The sequence below is a fragment of the Trachypithecus francoisi genome, unplaced genomic scaffold (genome assembly GCF_009764315.1).
Source record: "Trachypithecus francoisi isolate TF-2019V2 unplaced genomic scaffold, Tfra_2.0 Lachesis_group8, whole genome shotgun sequence".
NCBI classification, from domain to species: domain Eukaryota; kingdom Metazoa; phylum Chordata; class Mammalia; order Primates; family Cercopithecidae; genus Trachypithecus; species Trachypithecus francoisi.
The window spans coordinates 11,069,002-11,085,898 of NW_022681473.1; the positions used below are offsets into that span (position 1 = coordinate 11,069,002).

Below are 16,897 nucleotides of genomic sequence, written 5' to 3' on the forward strand. Positions count from 1 at the left end.
TAGCGGCTGAGGCAAACTGCTGCCTCTTCATTTCTAGGTTTAACTTGTGTAACTGTTGTACCCGACTTTCCACTAGCCCCGACTCATTTATATAAAAACAGCACTCTTTTTTGAGGAACATACAGGTGCCCCCTTTCTCAGCGGTGAGTAAATCTAAAGCTCTCCGATTTTGGAGGGTTACTTGTGCTAGAGAGGTGAGTTGCCGCTGGAGGGAGGCAAGGGATTCAGCCGACGCTTCCATTGCGACGGAGAATTGCTGGAACAGCTTGTCACTTTCCACTATTGAGTGGCCTAGTGCCCCCCTCCCCCCGCCAACCCAGCTGCAATAAGGGATGTGGAAAGGGAGATTCCAGCGACAAGGGGTAGGAACACTGCCCGTTTATGTCTAAGGGCCTCGTCAAAGACGGCACCTGTCCAGCCCAGGAACTCAGCTGGTGTCAGTAAAGTTAGCCGGGGGACCAGAGTGACAGGGAGGCATATCCGTCCGTCAGGAGACTCCCCAGACAAATTTTTAAACAGTGTACCATTGCACCAGAAAAATATGCCAGGTGGGGCATACAACGGGGTACTAGGGAGGGCAGCTGTGTGGTTACAGAGACTGGAGTTGGTAGCCAAATAGCAGTAGGGGAGCTTTTCCTGGTTCGGATTACGGTATAGGAGGACGTTTGACACCGGAGCAGCAGACGAGGGTTTTACAGTTTGGTTGCTGGGTGAGGTAGACAGGGGGACAGCAGTCAGTGGCGGACGCCCTAGAGCTGCACACATAAAGCAAGAAGACAAGTCGCCTAGGCCCGTAAGGTTGGCGACCATTAGCCCCTCCTGCAGTAGGGTTAGCCACGAAAAGGGACGTAGGTCCTGTAACAGTTTTTCTTTATGTTGGTGGATGTTCCCGTGGACTAGGGACTGGACTTGGACTAGGCTGCACCACAGATATAAGTGACTACTGGGCCAAGTACTGGTGGAGGAATAGTAGACAGCCCCATGCTGTGGCGAGGTCCACTGGGAATCCCATGGGTCTTTAATTATCCAAGTATAGGTGCCTGCACCGTGATAGAAGTTCCACCCGGTTTGTGTCCACTCTCTGACCGAGTGGGTTTTACAGTAGCTATAGGGGCATCCTGCACTCATTTGCTTCCAATAATTTTTACAGTTGTGTTGGGCCTGATCAAATTCGAAGCAGATCGTGGGTAATGCCAGTTTGGCAACCTGAAACCCAGTGAAGTTGAGGTAAATTGGGGTACTACATCCAGAGGGGGGGCAATCTGCACTAGCTAGCAATTTGCCAGCTTGGGGGTTTCTCCTGGGTGGGTTTGGTTCTCATAGAGCCAGAACCTCCAAACAAAGGGGTTAGTAGCTGGATTTGCAGTGAGCGGGGAGGATAGGCACAGGAGGCACAAAGTCACAAAGAAAGCTAACATAGTTACAGTGGGTTGCGGCGCTGGCGCAGTGTCAGCTTCAAAAGATTGTCCTTAGTTCGATCTATTGTCCAAGTATCCGCAGTCCCTGGCATCTCCACGCCTTGCTGGAGGAGATCTGCCGCTGGGTTCACCGGCCTGACGTGGGTGTGATGGATCCACGACGCGATGCCCTCAACCTTGAGAGCGGTAGGGGTGGTTAGGAGTACCTGGAATGGTCCTTTCCACCGTGGCTCTAGGCTTTCTTGCCGATGCCGCTTGACCAAGACCCAATCTCCTGGTTGATGTGAATGAGGTGTAGGCGAGGGTCCAGACTCATACAATTCTCGCAGTCGAGGCCACACTTCCTCCTGGACTCTCTGTAGAGCTTGCAGGGAAAATAAGAACTCAGAGGCCGGGCGCGGTGGCTCAAACCTGTAATCCCAGCACTTTGGGAGGCCGAGACGGGCGGATCACGAGGTCAGGAGATCAAGACCATCCTGGCTAACACTGTGAAACCCCGTCTCTACTAAAAAAAAAAAATACAAAAAACTAGCCGGGCGAGGCCGGGCGCGGTGGCTCAAGCCTGTAATCCCAGCACTTTGGGAGGCCCAGACGGGCGGATCACGAGGTCAGGAGATCGAGACCATCCTGACTAACACGGTGAAACCCCGTCTCTACTAAAAAATACAAAAAACTAGCCGGGCGAGGTGGTGGGCGCCTGTAGTCCCAGCTACTCGGGAGGCTGAGGCAGGAGAATGGCGTGAACCCGGAGGCGGAGCTTGCAGTGAGCTGAGATCCGGCCACTGCACTCCAGCTTGGGCGACAGAGCGAGACTCCGTCTCAAAAAAAAAAAAAAAAAAAAAAAAACTAGCCGGCGAGGTGGCGGGCGCCTGTAGTCCCAGCTACTCGGGAGGCTGAGGCAGGAGAATGGCGCGAACCGGGAGGCAGAGCTTGCAGTGAGCTGAGATCCGGCCACTGCACTCCAGCCTGGGCGACAGAGTGAGACTCTGTCTCAAAAAAAAAAAAAATAAGAACTCAGAAACACTTTCTAAGTCTGGGTTCAACAGGTCACTTTTTGAGCTGGAAATTATAGGTGGGGGGTGACCATACATGATTTCATATGGGGTAAGTTTTAACCTATAGGGGGTGTTACGAGCCCTAAACAGAGCGTAGGGGAGTAAGACTACCCAATTAGCGCCAGTCTCCATGGTCAATTTCGTTAAGGTCTCTTTTAGGGTCCGATTCATTCTTTCTACCTGTCCTGAACTTTGGGGTCGGTAAGCACAATGTAATTTCCAATCAGCCCCAAGGATGGAAGCCAGGTCCTGACTTACCTTAGCGACGAAAGCCAGTCCATTGTCAGACCCTATCTGGACAGGAAAGCCATACCTGGGGAGGATTTCTTCTAAAATTTTCTTTACAACAACCTGTGCAGGTTGGGAATGCCTCAGTCCATCCTGAAAAAGTATCTATGAAGACTAATAAGTATCGGTACCCATATTTACCTGGTTTAACCTCAGTGAAATCCACTTCCCAATAGACTCCAGGCCTGGTCCCTCTTAACCTCGTCCCAACAGTTTGGGACTGACTATAAGCATTGTTGAGTAGACAAACCTTGCAGTTTGCAGCTATCTTGCCGGCCTTTTCAGCCACATGCCTAATTTTAAGCTTGGTGTGTCTGATTAAGTCTATCATCCTTTGGGCCCCCAAGTGAGTGGACCTGTGGATACGTTCTAGCACTTGCTGTCCCAGCCTTTCAGGTAGGACGATGTTGCCACATGTATCTGTCCACCATCCATCTCGAATCTGTTTCATTGGGAGCTTGTCTATCCACCGTAGGTCTTCTTCTGAGTATTCAGGGTTACAGGGTAAATCTCGAGGTCCTGGGTCAGGGAGTTGGAGTGCAAGGAGCCGATTGAGAGCTTTTGCAATTTCTTTGGCAGTGGAGTCCGCTAGGTTATTGCCCCGGGCGACTGGACTGACTGGTTTCTGGTGTCCTGGGCAATGCACGATGGCCAGTTTCTTTGGCCTCCACAGGGCTGCTAGTAAATCAAGGATTTCTTTTTTATTTTTAATGTCCTTTCCTTCTGCTGTGAGCAAACCTCTTTCCCTATAAATAGCCCCGTGCACATGTGCTGTGGCAAAAGCATACCGGCTGTCAGTGTAAACTGTCAGCTTGTGGTTTGCCCCTAACGTAAGGGCCTGGGTGAGTGCTATAAGCTCGGCTTTTTGTGCCAACGTCCCGGGGGGTAATGGCTCGGCCCAAATTACCTCAGTTTCCGAAGTTACTGCCGCTCCTGCATACCTCTGTCCTTGGTGGACAAAACTGCTTCCATCGGTGAACCAGATGAGATCGGCGTCGGGTAGTGGGTGGTCTTGTAGGTCTTCCCTGACTCCGTGTACCTGGGCCAGTATCTCGGAGCAGTCATGGAACGGGGTTTCTAAGTCTGGATTTGGCAATAGTGTCGCTGGGTTTAGGGTCGTTGGGGGCAGGGAAGTTATCCTGAGGGGGTTCAGCAGTAGCCCCTGGTAGTGGGTGAGCCGGGCATTGCTAATCCATCGATCAGGCGGCTGTCTGAGAACGCCTTCAATGGCATGTGGAGTAGTGACCCGTAGCTCCTGTCCCATGATAAGCTTATCAGCATCCTGCACCATCAGGGCGGTTGCCGCGATTATTCGGAGGCAGGGCGGCCATCCTGCGGCTACGGGGTCCAATCTTTTTGACAGGTAGGCCACTGGCCTCCGCCAGGGGCCTAAATACTGAGTTAATACCGCTTTGGCAACGCCCCTGCTTTCGTCCATGTATAAGTGGAAGGGCTTGGAGACATCAGGGAGTCCCAGCGCGGGGGCTGATAACAGAGCGGTTTTGATCTGTTGGAAGGCCAACTCAGCCTCTTCCGTCCAATTGAAGGGCTGCTGTTCCTTTGTTGCCTGGTATAGGCGCTTGGCTAACTCTGCAAACCCGGGTATCCATAACCTACAGAACCCCGCCGACCCCAGGAATTCTCTTACTTGTCGCGTTGATTGGGGTCTAGGGATACGTAGGACTGTCTCTTTCCAGGCACTGGTTAACCAACGTTGCCCCCCTTTTAGCAGGTATCCCAGATAGGTTACCTCTGATTTGCAGATTTGAGCCTTTTTTGCTGAGGCCCGGTAGCCTAGCTTCCCCAAAGTCTTTAGGAGGTCTTCGGTTCCTTGAACACAGGCTTCCGGGGATTTGGCCGCTACTAAAAGATCATCAACATACTGCAAAAAGAGTTATTTCGGGGTGTTGCCGTCGGTACTCACCCAGATCTTCGTGGAGGGCTTCGTCGAACAGGGTTGGGGAGTTCTTGAATCCCTGTGGCAATCTGGTCCATGTTAGCTGGCCGTTTATACCCCTCTCGGGGTCTGTCCATTCAAATGCAAAAAGCTCTTGACTTTTGGGAGCCAAGGGTAGGCTGAAAAAAGCATCTTTTAAATCAAGGACAGTATACCACTGTTTTTCAGGGTTCAAAGTACTTAAGAGGGTATATGGGTTGGGTACAGTGGGGTGTATGTCCATGACTCTTTTGTTGACTTCTCTTAAATCTTGCACCGGCCTATAGTCTTTACTATTAGGTTTACGGACAGGTAACAACAGAGTGTTCAGGGCGAGTGGCAGGCGCGTAGAACTCCTTGGTCTAGAAGCCGGCGGATGTGGGGCGTAATTCCCTTTTTGGCCTCTAGGGGCATTGGGTACTGCCGAACCTGAACCGGGTCTGTCCCAGGCTTAACTTCAACAAATATGGCGGGGCGGTGTTTTGCCAGCCCTAAGTCCCCGGTTTCTGCCCGTGTTTCCGGGAAACGCTGGAGCCAGGAGTTGATATCTTGATCAGAAGGCACTTGCTCCTGATGGAGTCTATATTCATCCTCCAGGGTGATAGTGAGGATGGATATTTCAGCAGTAAACAGGCACAGAGTCACAGGGGATTTTGTGCAATACAGGTTTGGGATTGGCTGATTTGGCCGTTTATGATTGGTTCCCGCCTTTTGGGAGTTTCAGTTATTCTTTCAAAGACACATGACCTTTATCAGGGGACTCTCCAGGTGGTGTTTTTTTTTTTCCAAAGTTGAGATATATGGAGGAATGTATTTGTGTTGGTGCTGGGCTCAGGAAGTTGAGATATATGGAGGAATGTGTTGTGTTGGGCCCAGGGCTGAGGAATGTGTGTGTTTGATCTCTTTCAATGCAATGTGCAGGTCGTGCCTCGCCCCTATGTCCTCAGTTCTCACAAACTCCCGAGAGTGCGTGTCACCATTTCCCCGTTTAACTGAGGAGGAGACAAGGGCCTAAGTACCAAGCCTCAGGTCATTAAGTCAGGAACTGGAGAACGGGGAGCCCAACCTCCTTTCTTGGACTCCAAAACCTTTGCTTTGAAACCGCGCCGCGGCTTCTCCCAAGAAAGGTCCCAGAGAGGGGCGCCCCCACCTGCAGCACTGTCCCGCTGCCCCCTGGAGAGCCCCAAAACCTCTAGGCTGGGAGACTAACGCCACAATCTGGGAAAAGGAGGCCACGCGGGTATTGAAATCACGATTGGCATGTGGGCCAATCCCAGGATACTAAAAAAGCGAAAGGGCGGGTTTATGCAAAACAAACGGAGCAGCGAGCAGGCGGGAGAAGTAGTACAGGACTCTTAAATAGGTCTATTTCCAAACTATAGCCACTATTATTAAGAGAGAATAATGAAAACTGCGTTTCGGAATGATAACGTATTGGAAAATAATTTAACATTTAATGCCTAGATAGTTACCATAACTATATACAAGATGGGAAGGATAAAGCCGCCAAGGCGGCGCCATCAGCGGTATCGCTTCTCGGCCTTTTGGCTAAGATCAAGTGTAGTATCTGTTCTTATCAGTTTAATATCTGATACGTCCTCTATCCGAGGACAATATATTAAATGGATTTTTGGAAATAGGAGATGGAAAAGGAGCTTGCTCCGTCCACTCCACGCATCGACCTGGTATTGCAGTACTTCCAGGAACGGTGCACCCACCCCTCTCGGGGGTGACAATTACGTGTCTTTGAAAAAAAAGAATTGGAGAAGAAAAGCTGAACTTTCACAAACGTACTCGCTGGCATGTGAGTGAATAAACCGTGTGTGTTTTTTGTTTAGTGCTCTTTTATTTTGGTTTTGCTATAGCAAATGCAGCGTTTAACTACCGTCTCACTTCAACCGATTTTTCTATCTCAGTTTTCCGGGTGGTTGGGATTATAAAGGGCTTTTCTCCACGCCCGGCTAAATTTATGTAATTTTAGTAGAGATGGGGCTTCACCGTGATATACCCTGATTTCGTGTTCCGCCCGCCGCGGCCTCCCACAGACATGAGCCACCGCGCCCGGCCTGAGTTCTTTTTATCGTGTGTTTAACGCTTTTCTCCTCATGGTTTAACTAGAAACTGAGGCGGAAGAATCTCTGTAACTAAGGAATTCCAGGTTGATAGTGCACTGTGACTCCACTCGAATCCTTTTTTCTTTTTTTTCTTTTTCTTTTTGAGACTGAGTCTCGCTGTGTCGCCCAGGCTAGAGTACAGTGGGCGCGACTTCGGCTCACTGCAAACTCCGCCTCCTGGATTCACGCCATTCTCCTGCCTCAGCCTCCTGAGTAGCTGGGACTACAGGCGTTCGCCACCACCCGGGCTAATTTTTTGTTTTTTTTGTTTTTTTTGTTTTTTTTGTTTTTTTTGAGGCGGAGTCTCGCTCTGTCGCCCAGGCTGGAGTGCAGTGGCCGGATCTCAGCTCACTGCAAGCTCCGCCTCCCAGGTTTACGCCATTCTCCTGCCTCAGCCTCCCAAGTAGCTGGGACTACGGGCGCCCGCCACCTCGCCCGGCTAGTTTTTGTATTTTTAGTAGAGACGGGGTTTCACCGTGTTAGCCAGGATGGTCTCGATCTCCTGACCTCGTGATCCGCCCGTCTCGGCCTCCCAAAGTGCTGGGATTACAGGCTTGAGCCACCGCGCCCGGCCAATTTTTCGTATTTTTAAGTAGAGCTAGGGTTTCACCACGTTAGCCAGAGTGGTCTCGATCTCCTGACCTCGTGATCCGCTCACCTCAGCCTACCAAAGTGCTGGGATTACAGGCATGAGCCACCGCGCCCGGCTATCCGCCTCTTAACGAGTAAACGAGGCCGGGCGCGGTGGTTTAGTAATACAAGCTGTAATCCCAGCTACTTGGGAGGCTGAGGCAGGAGAATCGCGCCATTGCATTCCAGCCTGGGCGACAGAGTGAAGGTCTGTCTGTTATCTTAAAAAAAAAAAAAAAAAAAAAAAACCTTCGGTTTCCTTTTCCCATCTTTCTTTCTTTTGTGACATATTCCAGAACGAAGCCCCACACATCGTTAATGATCTGAATCGTTTCTAAAGTGGTTTTTATTTATTTATTTATTTATTTTTTATTTATTTATTTATTTTTTTTTTTGAGACGGAGTCTCGCTCTGTCGCCCAGGCTGGAGTGCAGTGGCCGGATCTCAGCTCACTGCAAGCTCCGCCTCCCGGGTTTACGCCATTCTCCTGCCTCAGCCTCCCGAGTAGCTGGGACTACAGGCGCCGCCACCTCGCCCGGCTAGTTTTTTGTATTTTTTTTTTTAGTAGAGACGAGGTTTCACCGTGTTCGCCAGGATGGTCTCGATCTCCTGACCTCGTGATCCGCCCGTCTCGGCCTCCCAAAGTGCTGGGATTACAGGCTTGAGCCACCGCGCCCGGCCTAAAGTGGTTTTTAAATCGTTTGTTGTTTCTTGTCTAACAGTCCAGAACACATATTACATAACGGAGCCGGGAAAGAGACTAGGGCTGGCTTGACCCGGCCACGCAGTCCAGGAAAGGTGCGTTTCACTCCAAGTGCAAAATGATCAATGTACTCTTCCGATCTCCCTAAACAAGCACCTCCTGGTTTCATTTTCGTAAAGCAAAACAAGCAAGGAAGCTTTACTCTTTCGGCTCTTTGAACTCCCAGAAACTGGGCCGGGCGCAGTGGCTTACGCCTGTTATCCCATCCCTTTGCGAGGCCGAGGCGGGCGGATCACGAGGTCAGGAGATCAAGACCATCCTGCCTAATACAGTGAAACCCCGTCTCTACTAAAAATAGAAAAAAATTAGCCGGGCGTGGTGGTGGGCGCCTGTAGTCCCAGCTACTCGGGAGGCTGAGGCAGGAGAATGGCGTGAACCCGGGAGGCGGAGCTTGCAGTGAGCTGAGATCGCGCCACTGGCTCTCCAGCCTGGGCAACAGAGCGAGACTCCGTCTCAAAAAACAAACAAACAAACAAACAACAACAACAAAAACTCCTAGCAACTGCACTGCCCTGCCTCGGACTCGACGCCCGTCGGTGACGCACACGCTGCGCCGGAAGTGCGACCCATCTGCCTCCAGGCTTTGTCATGGCTGCTGCTGCCGGGCGCTGGAACCATGTGTGGGTCGGCACCGAGACTGGGATCTTGAAAGGTGGGTGGCAGGCTCGGGCGTCGGGAAGTGCAGGGGTGCACTCGCGCCCCTGGTGTGACTGACGCCCTCCTCTCTCAGGGGTAAACCTTCAGCGAAAACAGGCGGCGAACTTCACGGCCGGAGGACAGCCGCGGCGCGAGGAGGCAGTGAGTGCCCTGTGTTGGGGCACGGGCGGCGAGACCCAGGTGAGTGGCCGCTGGCCGGGCCGGAGCTGGGGGCCTGGGACACAGCAGCCTCGCTCTCCTTGCCATCTTGCCCTTCTTTGCCGCAGATCCTGGTGGGCTGCGCGGACAGGACGGTGAAGCACTTCAGCACCGAGGATGGCATATTCCAGGGTCAGAGACACTGCCCGGGAGGGGAGGGCATATTCCGTGGCCTCGCCCAGACCGACGGGTAAGACCAATCCCCTCGCTAAACGCAGGGCCTAAGAGACAGCTTTGATGCTCCCTGCAGATACTGGAATGATGGCGACAGACAATCTGAGTGACACGGTTTTCAATAGGTGACAGAGACCTGGGTTTCTGCCTTACGTAGTTAATGCCTGTAACACATTTATTGAACACCTACTGAATTCCAGGCACTGGGCGAAGTACAGGGGCTGCTGGTAAAATTTCTGCTTTCAAAAAGTTCTCATCCTCTAAGGTTTTTCACCTTACTCCATTATAACCCTCTGAGTTTTGTGTGTGTGTGTGTGTGTGTAGACGGAGTTTTCGCTCTTCTTGCCCAGGCTGGAGTGCACTGGCGCGATCTCGGCTCACTGCAACCTCCGCCTAGGAGAACTGCCTCAGCCTCCCGAGTAGCTGGGATTACAGGCACCTGCCACCGCGCACAGCTAATTTTTGTATTTTTAGTAGAGACGGTTTCACTGTATTGGCTAGGCTGGTCTCGAACTCCTGACCTCAGGTGATCTACCTGCCGCGGATCCTCAAAGTGCTGGGATGACAGGCGTGAGCCACTGTGCCCACCTGTCATTTAACAGTTTTAAGCAAGTCTGGGTGTGGTGGCTCATACCTGTCATCACAGCACTTTGGAAGGCCGAGATGGGTGGATCACTTGAGGTCAGGAGTTCAAGACCAACCTGGCCAACATGGTGAAACCCCTTCTCTACTAAAAAAAAATACAAAAATTAGCCAGGTGTGGTGGCGCATGCCTATAATCCCAGCTACTTGGGAGGTTGAGGCTGGAGAATCACTTGAATCCGTCCCTCAGAGGTTGCAGTGAGCAGAGAGAGCACCAATGCACTCCAGGCTGGAGAAGACAGCAATACTTCATCTCAAAAAAAAAAAAAAAAGGAGCCGAGCGCGGTGGCTCACGCCTGTAATCCTAGCACTTTGGGAGGCCTAGGCGGGTGGATCACGAGGTCAGGAGATCGAGACCACGGTGAAACCCCGTCTCTACGAACAATACAAAAAATTAGCCAGGCGCGGTGGCGGGCACCTGTAGTTCCAGCTCCTCGGGAGGCTGAGGCAGGAGAATGGCGTGAACACGGGAGGCGGAGCTTGCAGTGAGCTGGGGATCGCGCCACTGCACTCCAGCCTGGAGGATAGCGTGAGACTCCATCTCAAAAAAAAAAAAAAAAAAAAAAAAAAAGATTTTAAGCATTCATTCATTAATTCATTTATATGTTTTGAGACAGAGCCTCACTGTGTCACCTAGGCTTGAGTGCAGTGGTGCATTCATGGCTCATTACAGCCTCAGCCTTCCGAGGTCGAACGATCCTCCCACCTCAGCCTCCTGAGTACCTGGAACCACAGGCAGGTGCCACCCTGCCCAGCTAAATTTTTAAGTTTTTTGTAGAGATAGGGTCTCACTGTGTGCCCAGGCCGGTTCAAACTCCTGGGCTCAACTTGAGCTCAACCAACAAGGTGATGTACCTCTGAAGGCAAAGATTAGGAAGGTGCTAAGTGGTTGGATTACTGGCCCTGCTTTCTTCCAAAGACGATGAAAGAGGGCTGTGAAGCAGGCTGCATAGGTTTGGTGGTGGTAATTCTGACAAGTGAGGTCTAGAAAGCCTCTGGGGAGGACTGGATGTTTGAACTGGGTCTTGAGGGATGGGTAGAATTTTGACTGGTGGAGAAGAGAATAAGGGTATTCTAGAAAGAGGGTACTGCCTGGGAGAGGCCAAGGACTGGGGGCATGCTATAGGGTACATAAATAGGATAAATAGCATTTGATTTGGAAGTTGACAAGAAGGAACCTTTTTTTTTTTTTTAAATGCAGAGTCTCACCCTGTTGCCCAGGCTGGAGTGCAGTGGCATGGTCTCGGCTTACTGCAACCTCCAACTCCCAGGCTCAAGCGATTCTCCTGCCTCAGCCTCCCAAGTAGCTGGGATTACAGGCATCCACCACCATGCCCAACCAAGTTTTTTTTTTTTTTGTATTTTTATTAGCGACAGGGTTTTACCATGTTGGCCAGGCTGGTCTGCATCTCCTGACCTCAAGCGATCCGCTCACCTTAGCCTCCCAAAATGCTGGGATTACAGGTGTAAGCCACTGCACCCAACCAAGGAAGCATTTTAATACACGATGGACACTATATTAGGTTGGGATTAAATGTAAAGGGCTTTAAGTGCTAGGTTGAGAGATGTGTACTTTTATTGGTGTTGGTGAGTTATTCATTTTTTGTTTTTGTTTTTCTGAGAGACAGAATCTTGCTCTGTCTCTGAGGCTGGAGTGCAGTGGCATAATCCCGGCTCACTGCAGCCTCCACCTCCCTTGTTCAAGCGATTCTCCTGCCTCAGCTTCCCGAGTAGCTAGGACTACAGGCGTGTGCCACCACACCCAGCTAATTTTTGTATTTTTTAGTAGAGACAGAGTTTCACTATATGTTGGCCAGGCTGGTCTGGAACTCCTGACCTCAGGTGATCTGCCTGCCTTGGCCTCCCAAAGTGCTGGGATGACAGGCGCGAAGCACTGTGCCCGGCCGAGTTACCAGTTTTTGAATAGCAAGTACCATAGTCAGCACTGGGAGCCTGTAGGAGTATGGAGGGTAGATTGGAGACAGCAACTGGGAGACTTTTGTCACAGCTCAGGCAAGTCGATACAGAGCCTGAACCCAGCTGGGGAGGGTTGGCAGGCATGAGAAAGAACATAGGCGCAGGCTGTGCAGATCCTGGGGAGAGACTTGCTTGGACTTCTTGAGATACTTTAAGCAAAAGACTGACATTTAGTTCCTGAAACCCAGAGCAAGGAACACAAGAAGCTGGTGTTTGACTTTGACCAAACCCTAAATTCAGACCAGTCCCATTTCAATCCTTTTAGAACTACTGATCCTGAGCCCTAGTAAGCAACTCAAGATTCAGATAGACCAGTACGGCCAAGTGCTAGACACAGCTGTGAACAGCAAAAGCACTCCGGAATATTACAGAGTTGATTTCTAGCTGCGTTTGTAACATAGCTGAGTGGCAAATTAGCTTCTCAGCAATTCTGTTTCCTCACTTGGTAAACCCTCACCCTGTTGAGTAAGTTGAATTAACAGATTAGGAAGCTGGAAGCTGTCAGGCTCTGCCTAGAGCCCAGTGACCTAGAGACTTTCTTCTAAACTGGACTGTTGGTAGGGAATCGGGTTGATAGGAGTTTGGGGCCTAGAGAATACTTTTGTACTTTTTTTGTTTGTTTGTTTTTAAACATTAGTCAAGTCTAGTAGTGAGAAGGAGAGAAAGATTAGAACAAGGAGTTTAAGCACTTAAAAAATCCCAACTCTGTCCTTTCTCTGCAGCACCCTCATCACATGTGTGGATTCTGGGATTCTCAGAGTCTGGCATGACAATGACAAGAACACATCCTCTGACCCAGTGAGGCTTCCCTGCCCTGATGGTTGCGGGAGGGGGCTGGGGTAGGTGCCTAATGATCATGTTGGGGAAGGGAGGATTATGAACTCTAGAACGAACTCTTATTTCCCATTCTTTTTAGCTCCTGGAACTGAGAGTGGGCCCTGGGGTGTGTAGGATGCGCCAAGACCCATCACACCCCCACGTGGTTGCCACGGGTGGGAAAGAGAATGCTTTGAAGATGTGGGACCTGCAGGGCTCTGAGGAACCTGTGTTCAGGGCCAAGAACGTGAGTGACAAGAGTGTGAAGGAGCTGTTCCTGAAGTTGAGGAAGGCTGTGGCCACTGACTATGCGTCAGAGACTAGATGGGCTTTAGGGGGCGAAGGAGGGCTGAAAGGAGGAACACATCAAGCCCCCCACAGCCCTGTTCCCCATCTGCCCACCCCACCAGGTGCGGAATGACTGGCTGGACCTGCGGGTTCCCATCTGGGACCAGGACATACAGTTTCTCCCAGGATCACAGAAGCTTGTCACCTGTACAGGGTACCACCAGGTAAGGTGTCATCTCACCCCTACCTTCTCCTGGGATAAAGCAGCCTTCTGGAGAAATGGCCCCCATGGTTTGGCACAACTGCCTTTCTCACCATTCTGAGCTCAGAGGAGCAAGCGCATCCCCATCTGTTCCAACCCTGTCCCTGAGCCCATGACCTTCCTCTGCTGCATTCTAGGGTGGAGTTTCCTGAACTGTGCTATTTTCCTCCCACCTGGAAGAGAGGAAAGGAGAGTGGATCCCCTTCACTGTGGGAATTATAGGGTGCAGGTGTCAGAGGACATTGGGCTAGGGGTTAAGAGAACTGGGTTCTGGTCCTGATGCAGCCTCTCTGATTTGCTTTGGGACTGAGGCCTGAGCCTCCCATCTCTGGCCTCAGCTCCTCAGCTTTACAGGAAGGGCCCAAATGAGGAATCTTTATGGCTGTCTCATTTGACGTCTTGAGACACGGGTAGGGCTGGGTCACTGTATTTCTCCTGTTTCCTTTGCTTTCTGCACATTGAAGTCTGATCTTGGTCGTACGCCTTTGCTCAAAACACATATGAGGTCATCCTCTTTCGTCCTTCATTCAGGCTAACCTCTGCTTGAAATTTAGCACCCACCGACTACTAGACTGACTTGCTTTTCCATCCCTCCATTTCCCCTAGATGGGAGTATGGGGGGATGGAATGCTCACACACTTCCAACCTAGGGGACCTCTCCCCTCAGCTCTGTCCATTTATGCTGCTAAGCAGCTCTTCTGACACCCTGATGCTCAGAGAAGAGGCATACATCTAAGATGAGAAGGTTTCTGACAGTGGATCATAAATAAGAGAGCAGTGTGCAGGGAGCAGGTGAGGATGCAGAGATGCCAGAGGGTAGGTGCAGGGTGAGGATACTTTCTTTTTTTTTTTTTTTTTTTGAGACGGAGTCTCGCTCTGCTGCCCAGGCTGGCGTGCAGTGGCCAGATCTCAGCTCACTGCAAGCTCCGCCTCCCGAGTTCACACCATTCTCCTGCCTCAGCCTCCCGAGTAGCTGGGACTACAGGCGCCCGCCACCTCGCCCGGCTAGTTTTTTTTTTTTTGTATTTTTAGTAGAGACGGGGTTTCACCGTGTTCGCCAGGATGGTCTCGATCTCCTGACCTCATGATCCGCCCGCCTCGGCCTCCCAAAGTGCTGGGATTACAGGCGTGAGCCACCGCGCCCGGCCGAGGACACTTTCGTGATGCTTCAGTCTTCCTCTAGGTTCGTGTCTATGATCCAGCATCCCCCCAGCGCCGGCCAGTCCTAGAGACCACCTACGGAGAGTACCCACTGACAGCCATGACCCTCACTCCGGGAGGCAAGTGAGTGTTTAGAGGGGAAGGGGTGGGAGGGTGGGGCTTGGGAAGGGCTCCAGGAGGTTACTGCTGACTCCGCTTGCCTCTGGTCTCATCCTCAGCTCAGTGATTGTGGGAAACACTCATGGGCAGCTGGCAGAAATTGACCTTCGGCAAGGTGAGTGGACTAGGGTATGTTGGGGGGGAAGGAAGGAGCAGGGAGAAGGGTAAGGATTCCCTCTAAGGCGGTGCAGTGGGGCCAGTGAGGCCTCATTCAGGTGCCAGATTGCCTGGGTTCAAATCCTGGTTTCCTCAAAAGCTGTATGACCTTAAACTATTTCAACTCCCTGTGCCGTAATTTCCTCACCTGCGAAATGGAAATATTAGTAGAAGTTCCAGTCTCAGGGTTTTATTTTATTTTATTTATTTTTTTTTTTGAGACAGAGTCTCGCTCTGTTGCCCAGGCTGGAGTGCAGTGGCCAGATCTCAGCTCACTGCAAGCTCCGCCTCCCGGGTTCCCGCCATTCTCCTGCCTCAGCCTCCCGAGTAGCTGGGACTACAGGCGCCACCACCTCACCTGGCTAGTTTTTTGTATTATTTTTAGTAGAGATGGAGTTTCACCGTGTTAGCCAGGATGGTCTCGATCTCCTGACCTCGTGATCCGCCCGTCTGGGCCTCCAAAGTGCTGGGATTACAGGCTTGAGCCACCGCACCCGGCCCAGTCTCAGGGTTTTGTTGCAGATTAAATGTTGAAATGGAGGCCGGGCGCGGTGGCTCAAGCCTGTAATCCCAGCACTTTGGGAGGCCGAGACGGGCGGATCACGAGGTCAGGAGATCGAGACCATCCTGGCTAATACGGCGAAACCCCGTCTCTACTAAAAATACAAAAAACTAGCCGGGCGAGGTGGCGGGCGCCTGTAGTCCAGCTTCTCGGGAGGCTGAGGCAGGAGAATGGCGTAAACCCTGGAGGCGGAGCTTGCAGTGAGCTGAGATCCGGCCACTGCACTCCAGCCTGGGCGACACAGCGAGACTCCGTCTCAACAAAAAAAAAAAAAAAAAAAAAAAAAAAAAAAAAAAAAAAAAAAAAAAAAAAAAAAAAAATACAAAAAACTAGCCGGGCGACGAGGCGGGCGCCTGTAGTCCCAGCTACTCGGGAGGCTGAGACAGGAGAATGGCGTGAACCCGGGAGGCGGAGCTTGCAGTGAGCTGAGAGCCGGCCACTGCACTCCAGCCTGGGCGGCAGAGCAAGACTCCGTCTCAAAAAAAAAAAAAAAAAAAAAAAATAAATGTTGAAATGGAAAGTGATTGGAACAGGAAACAATGAATGGTTGGTTATTGGCCAGCCAGTTATCACGGATGCTTTCCCCCTTCTCTAGGGCGTCTACTGGGCTGTCTGAAGGGGCTGTCAGGCAGTGTCCGTGGGTTGCAGTGCCACCCTTCAAAGCCTCTACTAGCTTCCTGTGGCTTGGACAGAGTGTTGAGGATACACAGGATCCAGAATCCACGGGGTCTAGAGCATAAGGTAAGTCATCTCTCCCACCCCAAACTCATGGTCTTGTGGAGGCTCCGCCTCCTTTGTCCCCTTTCATGTTTCTGTCTCAGCATGCCTGGCTCCTTAAGGTCCTTCATCTTTTGCAGGTTTATCTCAAGTCTCAATTGAACTGCCTCCTCCTGTCAGGCAGGGACAACTGGGAGGTGAGCAGTTGGGTCCGGTAATGTGGGAATTAAGGGCATAGATGTGAGGACCTCCTTATGAAGAGGAAAAGGAGGCAGCTGGAATACAGACCTGGGACTATCTGTTTACCTGCCTGGTCACTTAATTTCTCTGAGAGGCATTAACAGTTAAAATCCTGAGAGGGTTATTGCCAAGAGCATGGATGGGGTTGCTTTCTGGGAGCAGGGAATAAAGGTGGTGGTATCCAGAGGGATTATTTCTCAGCCAGGGTCTCCTTCCCTGTGGGTTTGTCCCTGTGCCCCTGACTACTTTTTCTTTTTTTTTTAACTTCTTTTTGTGGAGATGGGGTCTCCTTATGTTGCCCAGTCTGGTCGCTAAGTCCTGGGCTCAAGCAATCCTCCTGCCTTGGTCTCCCAAAGTGCTGAGATTACAGGTGGGAGCCACCATTCCCAGTCCCCCTGACTCCTACGCTTTCTTCCCACTCACCAGGATGAGCCCCAAGAGCCTCAGGAACCCAACAAGGTGCCCCTAGAAGACACAGAGACAGACGAACTTTGGGCATCCTTGGAGGCAGCTGCCAAGAGGAAGCTCTCGGATTTGGAGCAGACCCAAGGAGCTCTCCAAACCAGACGGAGAAAGAAGAAGCGGCCTGGGTCCACCAGCCCCTGATGTCCCTGTGCCTGCCCACTTTGTAAATAAACAGCTGAACATCCACCATGACCCTGAGACTTTTGTGATGGGAGAAAG

General features: G+C 51.3%; 1 protein-coding gene and 1 non-coding gene across 2 annotated transcripts; both read left to right on the plus strand.

Annotated features, from left to right (window-relative positions):
- Positions 1 to 6,225: 6,225 nt before the first annotated feature.
- LOC117081914 lies at positions 6,226 to 6,416 on the plus strand. The gene has a single exon (XR_004436378.1). It is a non-coding gene; the product is annotated as a U2 spliceosomal RNA (small nuclear RNA).
- Positions 6,417 to 8,633: 2,217 nt separating this feature from the next.
- Positions 8,634 to 16,864, plus strand: WDR74 (WD repeat domain 74). The gene is made up of 11 exons (XM_033205021.1): positions 8,634 to 8,856; positions 8,935 to 9,041; positions 9,128 to 9,249; positions 12,575 to 12,650; positions 12,769 to 12,915; positions 13,079 to 13,180; positions 14,402 to 14,502; positions 14,598 to 14,653; positions 15,852 to 15,997; positions 16,114 to 16,170; positions 16,640 to 16,864. Exons 1-11 carry the CDS (start codon positions 8,793 to 8,795, stop codon positions 16,817 to 16,819), a joined length of 1,158 nt encoding a protein of 385 aa, XP_033060912.1. The 5' UTR covers positions 8,634 to 8,792; the 3' UTR covers positions 16,820 to 16,864.
- Positions 16,865 to 16,897: the final 33 nt, after the last annotated feature.